This window comes from Eucalyptus grandis, chromosome 9 (genome assembly GCF_016545825.1).
Source record: "Eucalyptus grandis isolate ANBG69807.140 chromosome 9, ASM1654582v1, whole genome shotgun sequence".
Taxonomy (NCBI): domain Eukaryota; kingdom Viridiplantae; phylum Streptophyta; class Magnoliopsida; order Myrtales; family Myrtaceae; genus Eucalyptus; species Eucalyptus grandis.
Window position 1 is genome coordinate 5,725,090 of NC_052620.1, and position 26,438 is coordinate 5,751,527.

The 26,438-nt window shown below is 38.7% G+C and overlaps 1 protein-coding gene across 1 annotated transcript; it reads left to right on the forward strand.

Annotated features, from left to right (window-relative positions):
- The first annotated feature begins 22,081 nt into the window (after nucleotides 1-22,081).
- On the forward strand, nucleotides 22,082-25,960 carry LOC120288358 (monooxygenase 2-like). Its single transcript, XM_039302301.1, has 6 exons — nucleotides 22,082-22,111; nucleotides 22,943-23,157; nucleotides 23,986-24,048; nucleotides 24,699-24,876; nucleotides 24,974-25,205; nucleotides 25,314-25,960. Exons 1-6 carry the CDS (start codon nucleotides 22,082-22,084, stop codon nucleotides 25,451-25,453), a joined length of 858 nt encoding a protein of 285 aa, XP_039158235.1. The 3' UTR covers nucleotides 25,454-25,960.
- The last annotated feature ends 478 nt before the right edge of the window (nucleotides 25,961-26,438 follow it).

The following is a 26,438-nucleotide window of genomic DNA, read 5'->3' on the forward strand; positions in this document are numbered from 1 at the left end:
TATTACTTCAGATCGGGATTCGAGGTTTATTTCCAACTTTTGGCAAAGTCTTCAAATTGCATTAGGGACTAAGCTTCAGTTTAGTACTTCTTTTCATCCCAGCATGATGGTCAATCAGAAAGAGTAATCCAGATATTAGAGGATATGTTGAGGGCTTGTGTAATTGATTTCAAAGGAAATTGGGATGAAAGATTGCATTTGGTAGAGTTTGCCTATAATAATAATTTCTAGAAAAGTATAGGCATGGCTCCTTATGAAGCATTATATGGAAGGAGATGTAGGACTCCTGTCTGTTGGAACGAAGTAGGTGAAAGGAAATTGACAAGACCTGAACTGGTACAAGTTACCACTGAAACTGTTGAAATTATCAGGGAAAGACTTAAAACAGCTCAGAGTAGGCAGAAGGACTACGCAGATAGGCATAGAAGGCCTCTGGAATTTAACGTAGGAGATCATGTATTCCTTAAGGTATCTCCAATGAAAGGGATATCTCGATTCGAGATGAAGGTTAAGTTAAGCCCTAGATTTGTTGGACCTTTTGAAGTACTCGAAAGGATAGGGGATGTAGCTTATCGCTTAGCGCTACCTCTTAAGTTGGGAAATTTGCATGATGTGTTTCATGTATCGATGTTGAGGAAGTACCAGCCGAATCCTGGTCACATACTCGATCATGAAGACATCAAAGTGGATGAGAAAGTGAGGTACATTGAAGAGCCTATGCAGATATTAGATTGAAAGGAGCAAATTTTTAGGACTAAGAAGATCCCTCTGGTTAAGGTATTATGGCGACATCATGATATGGAGGAAGCCACATGGGAAAGTGAGGATCAGATGAAGGAAAAGTACCCTTATTTGTTTTAAGAAGGCACGAGTGGCGTCTAATTTCAAGGACAAAATTCTCTAAGGAGGGGAGAATTGTGGCATCCCAAAAATTCAAGACAAGCTCTAAGGTGTATTAAAGCTCATAATTAGGTAATGAAATTTCCTATGGCTTATGCTTTAGCCATTAGTCTCTTTTTAAGATTAGGTAATTTGTGCTTGTGTCTATGAGATTTTAAATTTGATAGATTAATCTATGCTTGGCCATGCACTTTATGGATTAAATTCCTATAAATAAAATGTCCCAAGATTTTGGCCATGTAAAATTTAGTAATTTAAATTCTTAAAATAAAGGATAAGAAAAAGGGGAAAATTGATTTTAATTAGGTTGGGCCTTAGGCCCATTGGCCTAAGCTTTAATGGGCCAACCTAGTCGGCCCAATTAGAGCCGCGGATGGGGCTGCTGTCGCCGGCCCATTGAGGCCCAAGGAGGAGTGGCCATCGGCCACAAGGGAGGCCCAAACCCAAAGCCCAAGCCCATCTTGCATGTGTGGTGACAAGTGGCAAGAAGGGTGGCATGCATTGGCCAATTGAAAGGCAAACTAATCATTGCAAATGATTAGAAAATGGGGGAATAAAAGGGAGGAGGAGAGAGAGAGGTGGCCGGTTGAGCTACCACCCAAAGAGAGAGAGAGATTGTGCGAGAGAGGGAGAGTGAGGCCGAGAGGGAGGAGAAGCCGAGAGGAAGGAGTCGCCGTCGCTCGCTGTCCTTCTGCCCGTGTGCCGCCGTGTTCGCTGCCGTGTGCCGTCGTTCGTGTGGTCTAGAGGCAAGTTGGGAATCCACTTTCTACTCTTGCACTAATGTTTTGCATGTATGGTCGAAATCTAGGTTGGTTCTTGAGGCAAGTGTGGTTGGTTCTTGAGTTGCATGCTGTTTTCGCATGAACTGTTTGAATCAGAAACTTGTGAGAGCTTGCATGCATGTTTAGAGTTCGATTTTGACTTTAATATCTGCGTGCACGTTGTAGCTAACATCTTAAACTACAACATACTCAAATTTGGTGTAAAATGATGGAGATTTGAGGGCTCAAACTCTCATCCTACGGAGATGCTAGATCTGGAATGTTCTCGCATGAACTGTTTGAGTCAGAAACTTGTGAGAGCTTGCATGCATGTTTAGAGTTCGATTTTGACTAATCTCTTCATGCAAGTTGTAGCTAACATCTTAAACTACAACATACTCAAATTTGGTGTAAAATAATAGATATTTGAGGGGTCAAACTCTCATTCTACGGATATGCTAGATCTGGAATGTTTTCGCATGAATTGTTTGAGTCAGAAACTTGTGAGAGCTTGCATGCATGTTTTGGGTTCGATTTTGACTTTCATCTCTTCAATAAAGTTGTAGATAACATCTTAAAATACAACATAATAAAATTTGGTGTAAAATGATGGAGATTTAAGGGTAAAACACTCATCCTACGGAGACATCAGATCTGGAACGATTTCACTGACCTTTTGGTGGATTTGTGGTTGCATGCTTATTTCTACTAAGAATATCTTTTTGACTGCTGCATGAAACTTGTAGAGAACATCTTGAAGTTCAACATACTAAAATTTGAAGCAAAATGAACAAGGGTAGTCTAGTGAAAACCGTAGATCTGGAGACGCGGTACAGGTTACCCGAGACTTCATGGACTCATATGGAGACTGTCCTTTAAAAATATGACTTAGATCTCTGCATGAAAGTTGTAGGGGACACCATGATGTAAAAAATATCCAAATTTCAGAGAAAAATAAGAAGTATGCGCGGGTAAAAACTCAGTATTTCGGAGAACCATGCACTGGACGTTTCGGTACTAGATTCAGAAGCTTCGTGTGACTGTAGAAAATAATCTAAAAACAATTTGGCTTATAAGTCTTCATACAAAATCTATCCTAGTGTCTTTTCTATAACCTGGTAAAATTTCATAATTTTCGGATGTCTTTTGGATATTTTCATAAAATTAGTTCGGAAACTGTGCATTCTGTTTTTATCCGAAATTTCATGCTGTATTTGTGTGAATTATAAATCTTGTGTGGAAATTGATTGGCCTTGTGTTTTTCATGAAATTATTACCCTATTTTCTTGTCTATCATTAGCCTTAATTTCATGATTTTTGGGAATCATGTGGATATTTAATTTTAAATATTTTCAAGAATGATACAAGCTGGAATTTAAATAAATTTAAAAAAAAGGGAGAAAAAGAGGGCATGATAAATGGGCTATTTTAAATTGTATGAATTCCATGAACTTTATCTTTATGGATGATTGTACCTTGATGCATGCATGATGATGACTGATAATGCATGTATAGATTGAAAGATGAAAGTGATTTTATTTGCCATTGCATCATGTGCCATGCTAAGTGAGACCAAAAATTGGTAAATGTGGACAATGATAAATGAGGAAACTGTTATGGCGGATGATAATGCCCTGGGAGTGTCAGGATGCCCGGGATGGGGGGTGCCGGATGCTCGGAATGTATAGAGATACATGGCCGAATGGCCCTGGGAGTGTCAGGATGCCCGGAATGGTTGGGTGCCGGAAGCCTCGGAGGTCTTTGCCCGAGGGGATGCCTCGTGATGCCAGTTGGAATGCGAGATGCCCGGAATGTGGGGTGCGGATGCCCGGTGGCCTTGAGTGGCTGAATGCCGGAGGTTTTTCTCGTGATGCCAGGATGGGGTGCGAGTGTAAAGTTTGAGATGAAATTGGTGATCCTGAGAAAGGGTGATGTGGTGATCAAATTGAAAGTTAAAAGTGGAAAAATAATCATGCATACATGACATGATATGATGATGATCACCTATGGCATGATGATATGCATGTACGATATGATGATGCCATGATGATATGCATGTACGATATGATGATGCCATGATGATATGCATGTATGATATGATGATGCCACGATGGTATGCATGTATGATATGATGATGCCATGATGATGATGACATATGTATGATATGATGATGCCATGATGATGATGCCGTGTGTATGATAAAATGATGTCATGATGATGGTGATACATAATATGATATGATGATGTCATGATGATGATGACATGTGTATGACATGATGATGATGATATGTCTATGACATAATAATGATGGCATATGTATGATATAATGGTGAACTATGATATGTGTTATGATTGTCATGAAGATGTATGACGGTATATGCATGGCTTCGAGGTAAGTCTGCTTGGATGCATGATCAACATGTATGATGTTGTGCTTGTATTGCATGTTGCAATGAGTGGTTATTGGATTCTTTTACTTGCTGAGTGGTTGTACTCACCCCTTCGGAGACCAACATTTCAGATTAGCAGCATGTCGCTCCCTGCTGTCACCCGGGGTGTTTTCTACGGCCTACCTTCGGACGTAGAGGTTGAGTGTGAGGAATTCGATTGTCCTTCTGTTCCTGGTCTTACATATATTCGAGTGTGGTGTCTAGTTATGTATAATGTGGGCCTGGCTAGGGGCCCGGTTGTCCAGGAGTTTATATCCGTCCATGTTCGACGCAACGGAGCGATGCGTGGGATGCTGCCGCCGCCATCGCCTGATGCACCGGGATGGGTGTGATTACCCGTGCGTGACGAGTATGAGCTGGATCTTTTTGGGATAGATAGCTGACACTGATGATGGGGGTTTAGCACGTGAGTTGTAGCGGGTCAAGGGTCTCTTTTTGAGGTTTTAGGCCAGGCGTGGCTGAGTCCTGGCTTTTCCTTTTGATGTACTGACCCAAGAAATCCCATCTTGAAAATATGTAAATAAAGTGTCATGGCTGTCTTTTATTATGATGTTTAGTGGTGTGCAATTGTATCATGGTTGTTGGAGGGAGAGACGACGATGTTATACTTTGCTTCCACTAATGAGTCGCACTAGGACCACTTTCAAAAAAAAAAATCTGTCTATGATTTACGACACTTCGGCTAAGAGATTTAATTAGGTGTAACGCCAGGTGCCTGTGGCGACCCTAGGTGGTTCGGGGTGTCACATACATGGTCTGTCACTCCTGAATCTATAGTCCACAAAGGATTAGATTCACTTAAGAATACATAACTTGACACATTAGCACAGCTCTTAAGAGTACAAAGGGTGAGTACCTTCTTTAACTCGCGACAGTCACGAGCATAGTGACCCTTATGGTCACAGTTGTAACATTTCACCCTTGAAATACTCTTCACTCGAGGACATTTTCCTTTCTTATGTTGGTCAGCTCTTGGTTTCTTGCAAGAAGGACTTGATCCCTTGCATTTCCACATATTGAACGAATCAATGCGCTTGCACTTAGAGCTCGAAGCTCCTTCTGAGCTGAAAGCAATATAGTAAATATGTGTTTCCTTCTCAAATGCCTTGAGGCAGTCCTCTGCTAGCTTAAGGTGGCGCACAACATCCTCAATTTCTTCCATAACATGGTCAAGAGCTTCTAATGCTTCTTGCTTTTCAAGCACACATTGAATTTTCATATTCAATATTTCACAATTCTCACCGTTCATTTTGTTTTCTTTGTTCAAATCAGCAATTATGTTCTTAGTTGCTGAATCCATCGATCTGAACATATCAGACACATTTGCACAAATTATTAACGCCTATCATTTATGCATTCATTTTACACAGACCCATCATATTAATGAACAATTTCAAGTAAGGTTTTAGAATCAAAATGTCACTATGTTTCCCATCATCCTCTAAAAATCCTAACTTAAAACTATCATTAATATAATTGTCTATGCAAAAAAAATTCTATGAAGCTACAAAAACTTCTATGAACTACCCACAACAAGTCAACACTAACAGAAAGCAAATAATATTTGACATCCAATAGAATAATAATGCTTTCACATAATACAACTAACATATCAGTTGCCACACCAACAATAACTAGGTAGAAAAACATTACATAAGATGTCCACAAAGCACACTAAACAAAGACCAGCCAATATATCTAACACCAAGTTAGTACACGAATTGGGAAAGATCATATTTTGTTCAATTTCTTGATATTTTCCTTTGTAACAATCTAGTAATAATAATCTATAAAATCCATCACAATTTTCCTATATGAAGTGGCTTTGTTGACATCCCATATGCGATTCAACACTCCTTGCCATTCTGGTGGAAGAGTGTTCATGAAAAATCGCATCATCTCAGACTGTGGCATGGGACGACCATTCCATATGACCTTTTGAATTTTCCCGTTGACTTCAAGAACGTGATCAATTAAGTCGCCAGTCTCCCATCGATGATCAGTCAGCTTAGCTATAAACTTATAAAGCCTTTCCTTTTGTTCATCGGTAATTATGCAAACGGGTGTGCGCAACCTAAGGAGAGGCAATGTTCATGCAACAAATGCAGAACAAATAAAGGATCGCATATAATCCACATAGACTTAATTGGAAAAAGAAACACATTCTTTTCCTTCTTCTTTTTTTGGTCAACGGTCAAAGTTAACGGTCAACAGTCGTCAGCGGTCATCAATGGTCAACGGTCAAGGTCATCCGGATCGGGTCGCCGGGTCGGGTCGGGCCGGGTCGGACGGACTGACCCAGCACGTGCAGCATGCATGCAGCAGACGTCAGCTGGCGCGTGCCTCGCACACGCCAGTGACGGCATACGCGCATGTGCGTCGCATGTGCGCATGTCGGCTGCGCATGTGTGTGCGACACATATGCCTGCCCCTGCAAATCGGCGCGTGCAACGTCGGTTCATTCCGGCTACACGTGGGGGCGCGTCCGGTGCCCTTTGGCGGCATTCCGCCACTCGTCGCACTCGTCTCAACAAGACCTTCCATCCAACGCCATTAGAAATGGATTTCGACTTACAGAAACTCGAAAAAAAATGGATGAACAGTGCTCGGGTGTCAGGATTTTTCCACCCCGATTAGTGTCGGCCGATTAATTTCACGAAAAATCAATAAGAAATCATCCATAAACATGAAAGGGGTCGGGAAAAACATGGAAAAAGATCGGGAAACAAGAACTACGGCTTTGATACCAATGAAGGGAATTTCTGATTCCCAAAAACCAAATTCAACACTAAATCGAACCCCTAAACTTGTGCGGAAGACGAGCCCGGGAAAAACACATGCATCACTGATCCTAAGGCACATCATAGAATCGAACGTATCTTGTTAGCCACAGATTAAGCACCGACGCCGATATGAGGAAGAGAATTTGGTCTGTTCGATCCGATGACGCCATTTCGCCTTGAAGGGAAGATGGGTGTCGCCTCTTTTGTCTTTGTTCTTTCTTTTTGGAGCATTTCAAGGGAGAGAGGGTGGAGGAACGTACGTTAAAACCAAAAAGTGCATTCCTCCCTCTTTATTTCCCCTTATATATGTCTCCTCCAAAAAGAAACGTGTCCCTTCATCATATCCCTTTATCCATGGGCCCTAATCTTGTGGGCTAGGCTTTTAGGCCCAACATGGGCGGACGGGCCAACTTAGGCCCATCACAATAATTAATAAAACCATCACTTTGAAAGATAAATGATAGCCGTCCTACTTTGAGAGGCTTGAGTGAGCACTTTGGAATTAAGTACCAAATTGATGGGCAACATAATTTTGAGGACCGCGTCCAAAGGAAAGTTTTCATTTCTCATTGAATGAGAGTTGTCCTTCATATGTAATCTATAGTTCACGCTGGAGAAGAAGAAGCCAACTACTGATGGTCCATTTCTAACAAGCCAATTCTTAGGCTTATTCCTCTTATTTTCAATTTAAAATCATTCACTCCGAATGTTGAACTTATGGAAGCATGTTCAAAAGGAAACAAGACGCTTCAAATCTCATCAATGATCTAACGGTGGAAATCATTAACTATAAAAATTCTCTAAAATAGAAATTATCTTTTCCAAAGTACCCGGGATAATACTACTACATACCAATGGAAACCCTAAACCCTTAGGAATTTCAAGCCTTATTAGGTCATCTTGGCCACCTCCTTGACGTATCGTGCTTGAAAATATCAAGTTGGTGACAATCTCTGCAAAATTTTGATGTATTTTTATAGCTTTCGTGGTTAAATTGTCATAGCTCCTTCCACCTTCATTTGTATTGTCTATATCCAACATTACAAGTAGAAATAAAGCACTATATCTTCGACATGCTTCCCTCTTTCTTGAGTTTCTCTTTGTAATCAGGGCTGCATCAAGCGAGAGAGTGAACGATAGATCGAGCAGAGGGATGTCATTGTTAGAAGATGCCCTAAAGCTGCTAAGGATTATGTTATTTTAATTAATAATTTATCCATTTAATTAATTAATTAAAGCTTCATGCATGTGCACGAATTCGTGCACATGCACGGCGTAATGGTCGCGGTTGCTGACCATTATGCACGAAAGCATGGATGGTCGGCAACCGCTGACCATCATGCCAAGATCGTGCATGAGCGGTTGCTCATGCACGATCGTATAATATGGATGATCAGCAACGGTTGCTGATCGTCCATCGATTAGCAACTGTTGCTGGTCATTTTTAATATAAAAGGCAATTGAGGATGAGAGAAAAAGGTGCTGTTGAAAAACAGAGAAAAAGTTAGTGTGGTTTTGGTTTTGTTCGAGAGAAACACAAGCGAGATATCAATGATGCTTTGCTGAAAATAGAAAGCAAATAGTGTGCGTGTTCTTGTGTCTTTGAGACGCAAGAAAGAAGATCATTATCTCGTTCGGGCCGTGGCTATAATACATTGAGGATACGTTGGATCATTTCCACGTGATTGCTAGCACAATCGAAGTGGAGAATATCCGAAAGAGTTCTCTCTTCCGTTCGACGTTCGTTGTTGGTGTGTCTGAACTAGAGGTCCGACGCTTGTGGGACTCGAATTGTAGAACAACCGAACCGACTCGTTTCAAAGCGCTTTGAGAGGTATTTCGTTTAACTCCCTTTTATGTTTAGATTTTTGATTAAAACGCACGAACAACGCCTAAGGAAAATCATGTGTCAAATATATATTTGTTTCCGCTGCGTACTTTATGTTAATATTTCTTATACATGATTCATGAAACACCAACAAAGTGGTATCGAGCCAACCTTAGGCGTTTTCGTGCGTTTAATTGATTTGTAGTTCAAATATATTTTTGCGTTCTAATGGCCAATTTATTTTTGTTAAGAGAATTGGTTCTCTTACTCTTATGTGGCCTATAGAAGTTGATTAATTTATGTGATAAATTTAATCAACTAAGCAAAATTAGAACTAAATCAATTTTGAATAAAAAATGTATAACTTGTTATACTTTGTGTTTATATTCTACAAGTGATATGCAGAATTTTATGCATGCCTTCCAGAGCTTTAAATTTTGAATTTATGGCTCGTAAGGAAGGGTGGTGATCATGGAAAAATCCCTAATTATTGTGATTATTGTATGAATGAATGTATGATGATTACGGGTATTCTTTTGGGGATGTAATTATTAAATGGAGGCTGCGTCCTTCCTTTTATATTTACTTTTTTTTTTATGAAATGTAATTTTAGTATAGTTTAGTATTTCAATTATTGATGTAAATACTACAAGAGAGGAGGAGCCATTGGAGGAGCCATTAAACCGGTGAGCTCTTGGGCCCGGTCTTTGAAGAGTTCAAAGATTAAAGAAAAAGTGAAGAGCAGGTCCATATTATTAAAACATTAAAATGGCTAAATGGGTCTTTTTGGCTCGAGACCCATTGAACCATAATTCCATGATCACCACATAGGATAGATATTATGTGATATCTATTTATTTATTGTGTTTATGGTATCGTGCATGTTAAACCGGTTAATGTGCAAAGTGAGACCGTTAATAACGACCCAAATCTCCTTACAAAGAATATTAAGTCGAAACGGGTTTCGGACTCGTGGCCTTCCACGCTTCCGCTGCGCAACTCTGGGTTTCGGACTCGTGGCCTTCCACGCTTCCATCGTCGTGGTTTGATCCAATATTATAGTGGTTAATTAATCGGTTATGGATACATAGGGGTTAATTACCATTTATAATATTGGACCACTCCATTATGCATATGATGCTGTGGGGTTGGAGCCAAATGATTTCCAATAACTGTTAGGTGAGGGAATTATTTGTGTTTTCAATACTTGCATGAGACGATGGGCTAGACTTAACTATGATCATGATGCCAATAACTGTTAGGTGAGGTTTTCATGGTCTAGAGGCCGGTTATGATTGGGACTCGCATATGATGCGTTGAACAAGCTGGTTCACTCACTAAGTTCATAGGACACCAATAACTGTTAGGTGAGGTGGACTTTGGGCTAGTGGGACTCCAATCCCCACTAGTAATCTTTACCCAACAAAGATTACCGCTTCCCATCTTAAGGAGTATGGGATTCGAATATAAATTTAGTGGGAGGATCTATTTCATTTAAAGGCCAAAATGAAATAGTTACTTTGAAAGATACAACGGCTAACAATTTATTTTCTGCAACAGATATAATATTACTCTGAAAAATGGTGACCACAAACCCACTCGCTTCTATACTTGACAAGAATTGTTTGAGTGGACCCAATTTCACCGACCGGGTGAGAAATTTGAGAATTGCTCTCAATTCAGAAAAAATTGGGTATGTGCTTGATGAAAAGATGCCAACCTCCTTTCCCGAGGGTGGGACCCAAGAGGAGCGTGTCACTTATGATAAGTGGCGTGATGATGACTTAAAAGTTAGGTCATATATGCTTGCTTCTATGAATAATGAATTACGTAAGAAGTATGAATCTATGGAAGATCTTTGGGTCGATCATTTTGCACTTAAAGGAATACTTTGATGAGAATGGTCGAACCTCTAGATATGAGATATCTAAGGCATTGTACCGTATGAGGATGGCTGAAGGATCATCTGTTAATGATCATGCTTTGAAAATGATCCGGCACATTGAAGAATTGGCTAGGCTGAATCTCGTTATGGACAATGAGTTAGCTGTGGATTTGATCCTCCAATCTTTACCCGATTCCTTCTCTGGTTTTGTCCAAAACTTCCACATGCATAAGATGGAGAAAACTCTTGCTGAGTTACATAGCATGTTGGTAGTTTATGAGAAGGAAATGCATAACACGAGGCCAAATGTAGTGGCTATGGCTAAGGCTTCTTCTTCAAAGGGTAAGACCATTTTAAAGAAGAATAAATGGAAGAGGCCTGCCAAACCTGTTGTGCAACCAAAACCCATGATTGATAAAGGGAAATGTCATTCTTTGTGGTGTCAAAGGGCACCGGAGGAGGAACTGCAAGAGGTACCTCGCGAGCTTGAAGGTCAAGCCCAAGAACCGACCTTATGAAGGTATGGTGTCTATGCTTATTGAAACCAATCTTATGGTTAGTGCTGAATCCAGCTCATGGGTTCTAGATTCTGCTGCAACTTCACATATTTGTATGTCTTTGCAGAATCTGGAAATAAGCGTGGATGCTAAGGCGAAATGAGATTGTCCTAACGTTTGCCAATGGAGCAAGGGTTGCTGCATTAGCTATAGGAACTTTTCGTTTATGTTTGCCTTCTGGACATGTAATGGTATTAAAGAACTGTTTGCATTATAAGAATGCTGTTAGGAACATCATCTCTATACCTCGTTTGGGTAAAGAGAATTATGAATTTTCTTTGCTGATGATGTATGTTCTATTTATCATAATAGAATATGTGTTGGTTCTAGCTTATTAACCAACAATCTTTATACCATTACAATGTCCGGTAATGCGATTACCAATGTCAATAAGCAAAATAGAATTGATATAAATGCCATAACTAATAAACGCCCTAGAGACGGTCCAAATAAAAAGTATGTTTGGCATCTCCGATTAGGTCATATTGAGAAGACAGAATTAACAAGTTGAGTAATGATGGATACATTGATCCTTCAAATTTTGAGTCATACTCGACTTGTGAGGCATGTCTTCTAGGAAAAATGACCAAAGCGCCTTTGTGGGACAAAGTGCGCGAGCCGACATATTAGAATTAATACATACATGATGTATGTGGACCAATTAATGAAACTACTAGAGGTGGTTATAATTACTTCATTACCTTCACCGATGATCAGTCACGGTATGGTTATTTATGCCTCATGAAGTATAAATCTGAATCCTTTGAAAAGTTCAAGGAATTCAAGGTTGAAGTTGAGAAACAAACAGGAAAATGTATTAAGGCTCTTCGATCAGATCGAGGAGGTGAATACCTTAGTACTGAATTCCTAGACTTTCTTAAAGAGAATGGCATTCTATCACAATGGACACCTCCTGGAACTCCAAAACATAATGGTGTATCCGAACGAAGAAATCGTACTTTATTAGATATGGTACGGTCTATGATGAGTTACACCGATTTGCCAATATCCCTTTGGGGATATGCCCTTGAGACAGCTGCTGTATATATACCTTGAATAGAGTGCCGTCCAAATCTGTTCCAACTACGCCCTATGAGATATGGCATAGTAGGAAACCTAGTCTTAATCATATTAAGATTTGGGGTTGTCCAGCTTTCGTGAAAAGATGAAAATGGAAAAATTGGAGGCAAGATCGAACAAGGTCGCTTCATTGGATATCCAAAGGAAACTCTTGGATATTATTTCTATTTTCATTCAAACCAAAGAATTTTGGTATGCAAGCATGCTTCTTTTTTTTGGAGAATCAGTTCATCCAAGAAAGTGGTCTTTGGGCGGAAAATAGTCTTACAAGAAGAAAATAATGAAGTATCAAACAACCGAGTTCGATACCAATCTCTGATTCAGTGGGAGCTTCTGATACACAACCTCTTAGGAGAAGTGCGAGAACGTCTCGCCCACCTGCTCGTTATAGACACTCGGTTGATCATATCGAACCATTATTCATTGTGAATGATAGTGATCAACCCGGTGATCCTAAAACCTACGAGGGGGCGATGTTGGACATCGATTCGGTAAATGGCTAGAGGCCATGAAATCTGGAAATGGATTCAATGTATTCCAATGAGGTTTGGACCTTGACCGACTTGCCCGATGGTATTGTACCAATTGGCTGTAAATGGATCGTCAAGAGGAAGATGAATGTTGAAGGTCAAATTGAATTTACAAAGCACGGCTGGTGGCGAAAGGATATCGTCAAAAGAAGGAATTGATTATGACGAAACTTTCTCACTGTGGCCATGCTAAAATCCATTCGGATTATGTTGGCTATAGCTGCACACCTTGATTATGAGATATTCCAGATGGATGTCAAAACGGCTTTTCTAAATGGTTTTCTCGATGAGGACATCTATATGGAACAGCCACGGGTTTTGAATCCAATAGTGAAAAACAGAAGGTGTGTAAGCTTAAGAGATCCATTTATGGACTCAAACAAGCCTCCGAAGTTGGAACATTCGTTTTGATGAGGTAGTCAAATCGTTTGGCTTCATCAAAAATCCGGATGAACCTTGTGTATATAAGAAGATTAGTGGGAGTGCAATTGCATTTCTGGTTTTGTATGTCGATGATATACTTTTGATTGGAAATGATGTACCAATGATATCATCGATAAAACTATTCTTGTCACAGAAATTCTCCATGAAAGATTTAGGAGAGGCAACCTACATTTTAGGTATCAAGATCTATAGAGATAGATCAAGACGATTGATTGGCCTCTCACAATCTACGTACATAGACAAAGTGTTAACACGGTTTAACATGCAATGTTCCAAGAGAGGATTATTGCCTTTTAGGCAAGGGATCCGTCTTTCTAAGGAGATGTGTCCCAACACTCGAAGAAAGAGAGCGGATGGCAAAGATACCATATGCATCCGCTATTGGAAGCATAATGTATGCTATGCTATGTACTAGACCGATATTGCGCATGCTGTAAGTATTACTAGAGATATCGGTCGATCCAGAGAAGAGCACTGGATAGCAATCAAGAATATTCTTAAGTACTTGCGAAGGACTAAAGATTTATTCTTGATATATGGAGAAGGAGAATTTAAAGTTGTAGCTTATACCGATTCCGATTTTCAATCGGATCCTAATGATTATAAGTCTACGTCTGGGTTTGTCTTCACATTCAATGGTGGTGCAGTTAGTTGGAAAAGTTCCAAACAAAGCATAACTGCCGATTCCACCACTGAGGCAGAGTATGTAGCTGCTTCTGAAGTAGCAAAGGAAGCCGCTTGGATGAAGAAGTTTATTTCTGAACTTGGAGTCGTTCCTTTAATTGAGCAACCGATCACATTGTTTTGTGACAACAATGGGGCGATAGCTCAAGCTAAGGAACCAAGGTCTCACCAGAAGTCCAAGCATATTGAGAGACGCTTCCATCTCATCAGAGAAATTGTTGGGAGAGGTGATATCGCCTTGCAGAAAATTGCCTCGGCAGAAAACGTGGCAGATCCCTTCACTAAGGCCTTACCTCAGTCTTCTTTTGAAAGACATATTGACAAAATGGGTTTGAGGTACCAGACAAGTTGGCTTTAGTGTAACTGGGAAATTGTTGGATGTATGCCCTAAAGCTACTATGTAATAGTTACATATTAGGGATTTCAGTTGTACTTTCATTATTATTATTTAATTAATGGCAACGACGTATTCATTCATTTGTCCAATTATTTTATATTGATGAATGATTCCATAAGATCTTGCAACTAGACCTATTCTTGAGACGTCAAGAATATATGTGACGAGTTCATAGTTAGACTGAATCTTTAAATTGTTCCGGTCGATGGATTATTAAGTGGATATTAATAATCCTGTTGAGACCGGTGTGTTCTTAACTTCGCCATTAAGTATTGGATACTTAAGGGAATGATGAGTCACATGTCATTGGGTATTATGATGCCTGAGTTAGAACACATGTGTTTGTATTAGACAAATTCACTTAACGTGACGCATATGGAACGATTAGCGACATGGAAGCTTTTAGCGTGGTCAATGTCTAATTGTTCATGTTTTGGCCTTGTGTAAATAATCCTTAGACCTGAGGTACAATGTTAACTTGTGTATCGAACAACTATGGTTCACGGGTGCACATAATGCCGGGTCGTCGATCCGTCTTTATACTTGATGGTCATAGTTTGTTCATATACGAAGTTACACGTGTGCGCAATATGGAATTTGTCTCCTTGTTATATGCAAGGTATGATAATGATGTCCTATGCGATCTAATTGTGACACTGCATTGAAATCCTCGGCCGGGGTTGTAACCGAGAATAAATTGTTTATGTCTCAAATAAAATGCATGTCAATTAGATTTGTGCATATGATCGAATTAATGACTTGACAAATATTCCATGGTCTTTGTTTGATCGGGACATAGTAAGACAGAGGGATTGAATTACACCGTAGCCAAAGCGACGGGTTCATTATGTTCTTAAAGCATTCACACTATCTGGGTAGCCATGACATATTGCTAGATGTCAATCGTGGCATGTAGGACCTAAAAGATTAATCGGGACAATTAATTCTTTTGGAAGTACTAATGTGTTAGTACAAGTCTTACTACCAGCTTAGTGATGAACCTAGGGATGTCACACACCATAAACAACTAGGATGACGTGGAACAAGAGAGAAATATTATTGCAAATGTGTTTGCAATTACTGCAATCGAATTGAGTCGATTTGAAATTAAATTAAATGAGATTTAATTTAATTTGTATTATAGTCACGAGCCTACTTGCATATGATGCACACGCATGCCCAAAGTGGATATATGTTAACATACCAAACAAGTTAGCTTTAGTGCAAGTGGGAGATTGTTAGAAGATGCCCTAAAGCTGCTAAGGATTATGTTATTTTAATTAATAATTTATCCATTTAATTAATTAATTAAAGCTTCATGCATGTGCACGAATTCGTGCACATGCAAAGCGTAATGGTCAGCGGTTGCTGACCATTATGCACGAGCATGGATGGTCAGCAACCGCTGACCATCATGCCAAGATCGTGCATGAGCGGTTGCTCATGCACGATCGTATAATATGGATGATCAGCAACGGTTGCTGATCGTCCATTGATTAGCAACCGTTGCTGGTCATTTTTAATATAAAAAGGCAATTGAGGATGAGAGAAAAAGGTGCTGTTGAAAAACAGAGAAAAAGTTAGTGTGGTTTTGGTTTTGTTCGAGAGAAACACAAGCGAGATATCAATGATGCTTTGCTGAAAATAGAAAGCAAATAGTGTGCGTGTTCTTGTGTCTTTGAGACGCAAGAAAGAAGATCATTATCTCGTTCGGGCCGTGGCTATAATACATTGAGGATACGTTGGATCATTTCCACGTGATTGCTAGCACAATTGAAGTGGAGAATATCCGAAGGTTCTCTCTTCCGTTCGACGTTCATTGTTGGTGTGTCTGAACTAGAGGTCCGACGCTTGTGGGACTCGAATTGTAGAACAACCGAACCGACTCGTTTCAAAGCGCGCTTTGAGAGGTATTTCGTTTAACTCCCTTTTATGTTTAGATTTTTGATTAAAATGCACGAACAATGCCTAAGGAAAATCATGTGTCAAATATATATTTGTTTCCGCTGCGTACTTTATGTTAATATTTCTTATACATGATTCATGAAACACCAACAGTCATTTGATTTTGATACTATATTAGAACGCTTAACTGAAAAATTGAAAGTATTACATAAACGGAGATTATATGTATATATAACATTGATGTCTTATATTTCAAAGGTAATTAAAAAGAAACGTTAAATGACCTCCCTTTCTGCACGACCTCTCATTTTCATGACATTGATGCTTGGATAAGACGCCAAATCAAATTGTCTTGCTCGCTGGGTTTCGAAAAAGCTTGCTACCCTCTATAAAAGTTTGAGGTGGCTAAATACGAAATGAATAGACCAGACCTCTCGAGGATGTCACGTCAATTCATGAGACTGGGGCCGCCTATTCAACAGTAGGTGAAGTATCGGCACATGCTACATCTTAGGAGTTTTGAAAAGCAACGAGATAAATAGCGGCTTGTAAGATAAGAGACTACTTATCCCAATTCAAAGCAAGAGCACGCACACGCACACGCAAGCTTGAATTAGAAATAGGGATGAGTATGGTCCAGATTAGGTGGATCCACTCTTACATTCTAGGACCAATTTGCATAGTATTGGTCCTCAATTTTGGAACCAAAGACCAGCCCTATTAAGTTTGGACCAAGGACCGAACCGACTCAGTGAGTTTGGTTTGGTTCCAGGGTCAACCCGAGATCAATCTATAATTTTTTTTTATATTTTTAAATGAGACCGAGGACTGGACTAACTCAATGGGTTCAATCCCGTTCTAAGGTCAACCTAGGACCAACTTATAATTTTTTATTTTATTTTTTGTACTCCCTGAAAAGGCAACCGAGGATTAGACCGACCCAATGGATTCAGTGACGAGCAAGGTTAGCAAAGAGAGGCAAGCAGCGAGCATCGAGTTGGGTGAGATGCATTTGCATAAGCTAAAAGAGGTTCGAAAGAGTTTTGGGTTTTGACCATTTATGGATGTTAATACACCTTTTTTCCTTCTAACTTTACCTTCGTTAAACTTTCATAATTCTAGAAATGCTCTCACCTTAAACCACATCACCATCAAAGGGTTTGAGTTTTAAAATAATAATAATAATAATAAGTCATTTATAAGTGTAATTTTTTTAAAACATTATTTAAATGAAAGTTATTTCTCAATATATTTTTAGTTACACTTTACAAAATACTATTTGTATTTAGAAGAAAATTCTTTCACCTAATTTTTTTTTTTTGAAACGCTTTCTGCAATATTCTTACCAAACGCAACCATACTATATGGAAAAGTAGCGATATTGCTTTTAGGGAAAAGAAGGAATTAATTATGAATAATTAAATTTAGAAATTGGGGGATGACTATACATATATATGATCACCATTGACTATTATGTATTAGGCATCTGGAGTATTCTCAAATAATCAATAGCATTTTGTACATCATGAACTAATATTTCGCATACTCAATAGAAAAACTAAGCAAATATACAGGTAATCCTTATCAGTAGCGATTACTTTGTTGAGAGTATAAGGTTATCCAAAAAGAAAGAAAGATTATGTCTTCTAATAAGACAAATATCCTTCTTCTTCTTTTTGAAGGCTATAGTGATGCCAACTTGATCTTGAATTATGATTAATCAAAATTGATTAGTGGATATGCTCAATATTAGGAGGTGCCATAGTATTGGGGAAATCCTCAAAGCAAACTTTAATAGCGCACTCCACTATAGAATCAAAGTTTATTACTTTGGATAAAACTGCTAAAAAAGCATAGTGGCTTCGACAATTTTTTAAGGTTGTGTTGTGGCCAAAATTTGTGCTTGCAATATGCATTCACTATAATAATTAAGCAACAAATGCAAAGGCACATAATATAATACATAATAGAAAGTCTAGACACATTAATCATATACATAATATTGTAGGGCAATTGCTCTCGAGTAAAATAATTTTTTTAGCCTTTGTATATAATGGTAAGTCTAGATACATTAGTCATAGACATAATACTACAGGGCAATTGCTCTTGAGTAAAATAACTTTTTTAGCCTTTGTAAAGTCAAAGGAAAATATTGTAGACCCACTAACAAAAAGGTTTATCAAGAAAGCAAATAACTTATGCATCAAGAGGAATGAGATTAAAAGCCTTAACTCAATAAAGAGGTCCCAAGATAGAAACCTAACCTAACGAGTAGAGATCCCATAGATTTGGTCCAAAAAGACATTGTAGATTTGGAAGTCTAGTGTATGTAGTGTCTTCCATTATAATGCAACAATGCTTTCGACAATGTTTTAAGGATATCCTATGTGTTTAATAATTCATATAGCTTGGAATTCAATGTCCGCTAGGGGTGAGCAACGGTCTAGGGTCGACCCTAGACCGACCCGGGACCAGCCCAACCCCGCCGGTCTTGATTCGGTTCCCTGGGACTGGGTCGGTCCTTGGTCCTGAAATCAGGACCAACACCGCGCGGGTTGGTCCTCTGTCTTAGAGTTTTGGGTCGATCCAACCCTGACCAACCCCGTATATTATATTATATTATATTATATTATTTATAATTTTTTATATATTCAAACCTAAGTAAAATATCTATTATATTATATTATATTGACATGTTCTATCAATAACACTAATAGTAATTTCAATTTAAAACTTTTGTTGACTATTAATTATGTGTCGTTTGTTCTATTTTCAGGTGTTTAGAAGTTCAAGTGAATTAACAAGATGTGAAGTTATATATCCATGGTATATATTAAGTATTTTGAACTTTTTATGGTTTAATTGTATTTTACTAATGAATTTCACCTGCACTTTGCTTTTCAATTTGTGTCAAATGGTAGAAATTTTTGAAGAGTAGAGAAGATCTTTATGATTCTGCTACGGTGATTTGCTAGTCAAGTGGTGTGAAGCTAATTTTTTGGTTGAGTGGACTCTACATGATCAAATGCTAGTCAAGTGGTGTGAAACTCACTTTTTGGTTGAGTGGACTCTACATAATCAAATGCAGGAAAACACTTTTGCATATGGTGTTATGAATATTAAAGATAGATGATTACAAGAACTTTCCATCTTGTCTCATATCTCAATGAGCGGTTAGCAGATATGAAATTTCTATTATTGTGTCATCTTAAATTTGCTAAATATGTATTGGTATTTAAAGTTTAGTTGCATAATGCCGCATTGTTGATGGATAGGTATATATAACATTGATGTCTTATATTTCAAAGGTATTTAAAAAGAAACGTTAAATGACCTCCCTTTCTGCACGACCTCTCATTTTCATTTGACATTGATGCTTCAATAAGACGCCAAATCAAATTGTCTTGCTCGCCGGGTTTCGAAAAAGCTTGCAACCCTCTATAAAAGTTTGAGGTGGCTAAATACGAAATGAATAGACCAGACCTCTCGGGGATGTCACGTCAATTCATGAGACTGGGGCCGCCTATTCAACAGTAGGTGAAGTATCGGCACAAGCTACATCTTAGGACTTTTGAAAAGTAACGAGATAAATAGCGGCTTGTAAGATAAGAGACTGCTTATCGCAATTCAAAGCAAGAGCACGCACACGCACTCGCAAGCTTGATTTAGAAATAGGGATGAGTATGGTCCGGATTAGGTGGGTCCACTCTCCAATTCTAAGACCAATTCGCATAATACAGGTCCTCAATTTTTGAAACCAAAGGCCGGCCCTATTTAGTTTGGGACTGATGACCGAATCGACCCAGTGAGTTTAGTCCGGTTCCAAGGTTATCCGGAAACCAATCTATATTTTATTTTTCATTTTTAAATGCGACCGATGAACGGATTAACTCAATGGTTCAGTCCGGTTCTAAGGTCAACCCAAGACCAACTGATAATTTTTTATTTTATTTTTTGTACTTTCCTTAAAAAGGCGACCGAGGATTAGACCAACCCAATGGGTTCAGTGACGTGCGGGGTTAGCTAAGAGAGGCGAGTGGTGAGTGGTGAGCATCGAGTGGGGTGAGATGCATTTGCATAAGCTGAGAGAGGTTTGAAAGAGTTTTGGGTTTTGACCATTTTTGGATGTTAATACACCTTTTTTCCTTCTAACTTTACCTTCGTTAAACTTTCATAGTTCTAGAAATGCTCTCACCTTACACCACATCGCCGGTGATGTAATTTTTTTAAAACAATATCTAAATGAAAGTTATTTCTCAATATATTTTTAATTACACTTTACAAAATACTATTTGTTATAGAAGAAAATTCTTTCAACTAATTCTTTTTTTTTTGTTTTGTTTTTTGAAACACTTTCTCCAAGATTCTTACCAAACGCAACCATACTATATGGAAAAGTAGCCATATTGCTTTTAAGGGGAAAGAAATAATTAATTATGAAGAATTAAATTTAGAAATTGGAGGATGACTCTATATAAATATGATCACCATTGACTATTATGTATTAGGCATCTGGAGTATTCTCAAATAATCAGCAGCATTTTGTGCATCATGAACTAAATTAGACCAGATTTCGCATACTCAATAGAAAAACTAAGCAAATATATAGGTAATCCTGATCCATAGCGATTACTTTGTTAAGAGTATAAGGTTATCTGAAAAGAAACAAAGATTATGTCTTCTAATAAGACAAATATCCTATTTTTTTGGAAGGCTATAGTCATGCCAACTTGATCTTGGATTATGATGAATCAAAATTGATTAATGGATATGTTTAATATTAGGAGGTGCCATAGTATTGGGGAAATCGTCAAAGCAAACTTTAATAGCGCGCTCCACTATAGAATCAAAGTTTCTTACTTTGGATAAAACCGGTAAAAAAGCACATTGGCTTCGACAATTTTTTAAGGTTGTGTTGTGGCCAAAAGTTGTGCCTGCAATATGCATTCACTATAATAATTAAGCAACGAATGCAAAGGCACATAATATAATATATAATGGAAAGACTAGACACATTAGTCATAGACATAATATTGTAGGGCAATTGCTCTTGAGTAAAATAATTTTTTTAGCCTTTCTATATGATGGTAAGTCTAGACACATTAGTCATAGACATAATACTGTAGGGCAATTTCTCTTGAGTAAAATAATTTTTTTAGCCTTTGTAAAGTCAAGGGAAAACATTGCAAACCCATTAACAAAAAGGTTTATCGAGAAAGCAAATAACTTATGCATTGAGAGAAATGAGATTAAAAGCCTTAACTCTATAAAGAGGTCACAAGATGGAAACCTAACCTAACAAGTAGAGATCCCATAGATTAGGTTCAAAAGGGCATTGTAGATTTGGAAGTCTAGTGTAAGTAGTGTCTTCCATTATAATGCAACAGTGCTTTCGACAGTGTTTTAAGGATATCCTATGTGTTTAATAATTCATATAGCTTGGAATTCAATGTCCTAGAAAGGCATGGTAGACTACCTTTAATCATAATGCATCTCTTTACATGAAGCTGGCCAACTATGAAAATTTTTAAAAGCTAGATTTTCCAAAACACTCATAGATCCCAATAAGTTCAAGGCCGAAAGAATGAACACAAGTAAGAAGCATCTTAATTCAGAGATACTTTGTGTGTGGTCTATTGTCTAGGCCTACAAATACAGCTGGCAATACAAGATTTAGTCCACTGACTAGTTAAGTATATCCAAAAGAGAAGTACACTATTAGTGCCATAAGTTGTGTACGGCGTTCACTTTGGTGCCAAAAGTTTCCGTCGGATCACTTGAGTGTCAAAAATTTTGAAAAATGATCATTTCAGTGCCAACGCTGATCCGGTTAGCTGGAAATCTGACATGGCAGGTTTTTATTAATTTTTTACGCTAATGTGGCTCGTCAGAGAGTACAGTCAGCAGGTAAACCACAAAATGAAGTCGTTTGGCATCGATCGAAACCCTATATCGCCAAATCGAGAGAGAGAGAGAGAGAGAGAGAGAGAGAGAGAGAGAGAGAGAGAGAGAAGCCATGGCGGTGGCGTCTTCTTCCCCGAAGAACAACATCAGCACCAGCACCAGCCATGGCAGCGTCGTCTTCTTCCCCAATCCACCATCTCCATCTCTGCCCTCCTTGTCCCCCTTGCACTCCTCGTCTTCTCTCTCTTTGTGCACCTTCGACCCCCCTTCTTCCTCCTCCTCCTTCGTCGTCGCCTACTATTTTCCCATCACTTCTTGCTCGAGCGACGGTGGCCGAGCACGGTGGCAGAGCAAGCTAGGTCGGCGAGGACGGAAAACGATGTCGTTTAAAGGGTTTATCGATTTTTTTTAAAGATAAAAGCCACGTAATTATTTTTGCTGGAATTTCTCGCCGGTGGCACCAAAGTGATCGTTTTTCCTCCGATTTGGCACTTAAGTGATCCGACAGAAACTTTTGGCACCAAAGTGAGCACCGTACACAACTTATGGCACTGATAGTGTACTTCTCCCGTAAATCCAATATTTTCTACCTACCTTTCCATCATCAGTTTGACTTTGATGGAAAACCATAAAAGGAAGATAATTAAGTTAAATGAAACTGTGAAAATATAGAGACCATTGAAACTGATTTGTTTTACCTGGAAGAAATGGAGTGAGTTTATTCGTATACAGGATGGAAATTGCCACTATAAAATAGCGACCACAAGATAAGAGACTCCTCATCCCAATTCAGAGCAGAAAACAGTCGCGCACACACTCACAAACTCGAAGTAGAAGACGACCGTATATGGAGGAGGTGGTGACGGCATCGCAGGTCTGGCAACCGCAGTGGCCCTTAAGAAGGTCGGTGTCCGAGCCCTCATCCTCGAGAGATCGAATGAGCTTCGAGCGACTGGCACGGCTCTGGGTCTCTTCGCTAATGCGTGGGTTGCGCTCGACACGCTCGGGGTTTCGGACAAGCTCGCAGCCCTTTGCTCTCCTTTAGAAAGGTAAGCTCCTTGTTCGCTCTTAGTACGGGAACAAAGATTTTTGAATAATGTGCAATGTTGGATCATTTCGAAGTATTAAAACCCGGTCCAATCTCTCCTTCAACAATCATGTATAGATCAAGAGTTTAAATGAGTGATTTCTCTGCTATTAAAGATGACACCACTCAAATTTGATGGATGCTGAATTAGTGTAGCCATCTTTTAGAAGAAGTTAAATACTCCTAATCTCACGCTTGCTCGTTGGGGGTAAAATCAACTTTAAGTAAATCACATTTATAGTGAAAAGTTGTTAAAAAATCCAAAGCAATTTTGATCGCAGTCACTAGACCTTGGTACGATGCAATCAAGTTCATGAACTTTCATTTCAATAATTTAATGGATTTTTTTTTTTTTAGTTATTTGCAACTGATGTTCGTTAGGTATTAAAAAAATTGGTCAAAAAGTGGTTATAATGCACCTTCTACGGGGAAAAAAACATGAAAATTGAGATCATTGCTGGTCGTAAACTGCACGGTGAAATTTACCTATTGAGGTTGCTAATGGGATTAAAGCTTAGAGTAAAATAACTAATTAGATATTCATCAAATGAAGGTAAAAAGTGCAAAATATGCTTTCCAAGCAAGACATACTGAGTAGAAAGATAAGCTCTACATTGATTTTGTACTTTCTGAAATTGATTTTAGGATTCGCTGTTTTGGGAGCTTCTTAAATTGGTTATTTTACAATTAAAGATCTAGGACGCTGGACCTTGATCTATCCTACAATTTCTCAATGATGAAAAAATAATTTTAGTTATTGATATTCTGATATTTTTGTACTTGTGTTCAGGGGATACATAACTGATGTCAGGACTAAATCAATTCAAGAAGTGCATTATCGTCCAAGTAGCAGGTGAATCTCAAATTTCCTCTAATATATTTTACCTACCATTCCATCATCTCTGTTTTGTTAATTTACCGTTTAACGCTTTAGATCGATTAATTTCTTGTAATCAGTTACTATATTTTTATTTTGCACAAAACGATACCAATGACTCTATACCATTGACAGCTCATCTTTCAAGAAGATCATCAATAATAGAGTTTCACGATATAATACTCCTTTTGTTAGAAAATTTGATAATTTATCATATGTTGTTGAAAATATATCTTAAATTTGAGAGCCATAAAAAATAATCGATCCAACTAGGTTTCCTAGATTAAGTAAAATCCTACGAGAAATTTCTTATTCGGGATCTAGTTCTTTTCTATATGAAAAGGGGGTCTCTTTGTGAAGAGCAATGCCCATTGAGAAAATAATGAGAGTATTTAAATGACTCGATTGTAATTGTAATTTCTGTTAGTGGATCTTGTGCCGTTTTTTGTGTGGAGTAGGTCTCACTAACCGAGTCACGTAAATTCAATATCCGATTTATTTTCTTATCATGTTTATCTTATAGTTTAGCTGCTTTTTTTTTTTCCCTACTCGCAACAAATGTGATTATTTTATGCAAGTCATTTCGTATTCCAAGGATAGAAAGTCATGCCATTTGGATTGAGTAGGAATGGAGCCCTACCAAGAGCGGTCCACCGAAAAGTTTTGTTGGAAGTTCTGGCGGAGGAGCTTCCTCCAAATAGCATTCGATTCTCTTCCAGGATAACTTCCATCGAAACCCAAGTAGAACACGGCTTGTCCATTTGTATTGTCACGCTCGATAATGGGACCATCATAAAGTCTAAGGTTACCTACAATTCTCGAGAACCTTCTTTTGAATTTAAATATGATGAGGTAACTTATCAACTTTAACTTATCCTCACTGCAATTACTGTATGTGTAGGTTGTTATAGGATGCGATGGCATACACTCTATCGTGGCCCGTTGGCTTGGACTTCGCCCACCAGTCTCTTCAGGCCGATTGGGAGTGTGTGGGTTGTCCGTATTCCCAAAGGGTCACGGTTTTGACCACAGCGACGCACTTCAACAATTTGTGGATGTGGGTAGGAGGGCAGCTTTTTTTACTCTCAATGATAAGGAAGTCTACTGGTTTTTTGGGGTGACGTGTCCTAAAGGTATCATATATATTACAGTTTATCTTCTGCTAAGATTCCTAATTACCATGGCTACTTCAATAATAGCTTACTAATCCTCCTCAATCCCTAATGTTTCAATTCATACAGGTATGGAAAAAGAAGCAGATCCAGAAATGATACAAAGGGAGGTGATGGAAGATCTGGCAAAGGACTTCCCACCTCTCTTCCTCGATATCGTCAAGCACTCCGATCTTTCGAGTTTGACATGGGCCCCACTGATGTTCTGATATCCTTGGGACATCCTTCTCGGAAACCTAGCCCGATCAAACATCACGGTGGCTGGAGACGCTATGCACCCGATGACTCCCGACTTGGGCCAGGGTGGATGTTCGGCGCTCGAGGACGCGGTGGTATTGGGGAGGCACCTTGGGGACTCAATTTCCAAGCACGGCAAACTAGTGACCCAATATGTCGGACTTGCTATAGGGAGGTATGCAAAGGAGAGGAGATTGAGGGCGGCGACACTGGTAACAGCATCGTACTTGTCGGGATGGCTGCAAGAAGATGGGTCTAGTCGAATAATGAGGTTCCTAAGAGTTGTATTCTATGGGCTCCTCTTGGCTAGAGTAGTGAATGGTATTACAGAACATGATTGTGTGAAGCTTCCTAGTGTCTCTTCATTGCCTTCATGTGAATTCGAAAGCTCCATCTAGTTATAGAGTTGCAAACGTTTTGCGGTCTTCTATTTTGTTTAATAGTCGGTGGTGTGAGTTTATTGCAATGCATAACACAAAAGTTCACAGTATTGTTTGTCTCATGGCTGCCCTCGGTTTTCTTATTTTTCTAATTCTTATGAATCTTTTCATTAGATGATCAATTGCATTACAAGGATTAGATTTAGGTCAAATCTTTCCAAGTTTGGCTAAAATCAAGACATGAAACACGACAATAGGCACAAGCTATCCCTACATGGTTACGTAAACTAATCAAAGAGCACTTTAGGAGCATAAACTATTAATGTGTTATTGATATGTAACTTGCAGTCTTTTTATAATTATGTATCTATCTGTATCAAAATTGTAATTAGTCATTCATATAAATACATGTGATACAATCCTAATTGGAGATGAGTCACCATAAATACTTCATCATTATTTTCTCTCTGAATCGAAATATCAACATGGTATCTGACTAGGCAAACATATCAAATTCTTCAACATCTTTACCCCAAATCAAACTTCCTTTGCTTCAATTACTATCTCAACATATCAA

Bases quoted from the DNA above. Each gene is read 5' to 3' on its own strand.
- LOC120288358 (XM_039302301.1), top strand. From the start codon at position 22,082: ATGTGGCTCGTCAGAGAGTACAGTCAGCAG. The intron at 23,158-23,985 runs GTAAGCTCCTTG...ACTTGTGTTCAG, and splicing joins CTTTGCTCTCCTTTAGAAAG to GGGATACATAACTGATGTCA. The intron at 24,049-24,698 runs GTGAATCTCAAA...TGGATTGAGTAG, and splicing joins CATTATCGTCCAAGTAGCAG to GAATGGAGCCCTACCAAGAG.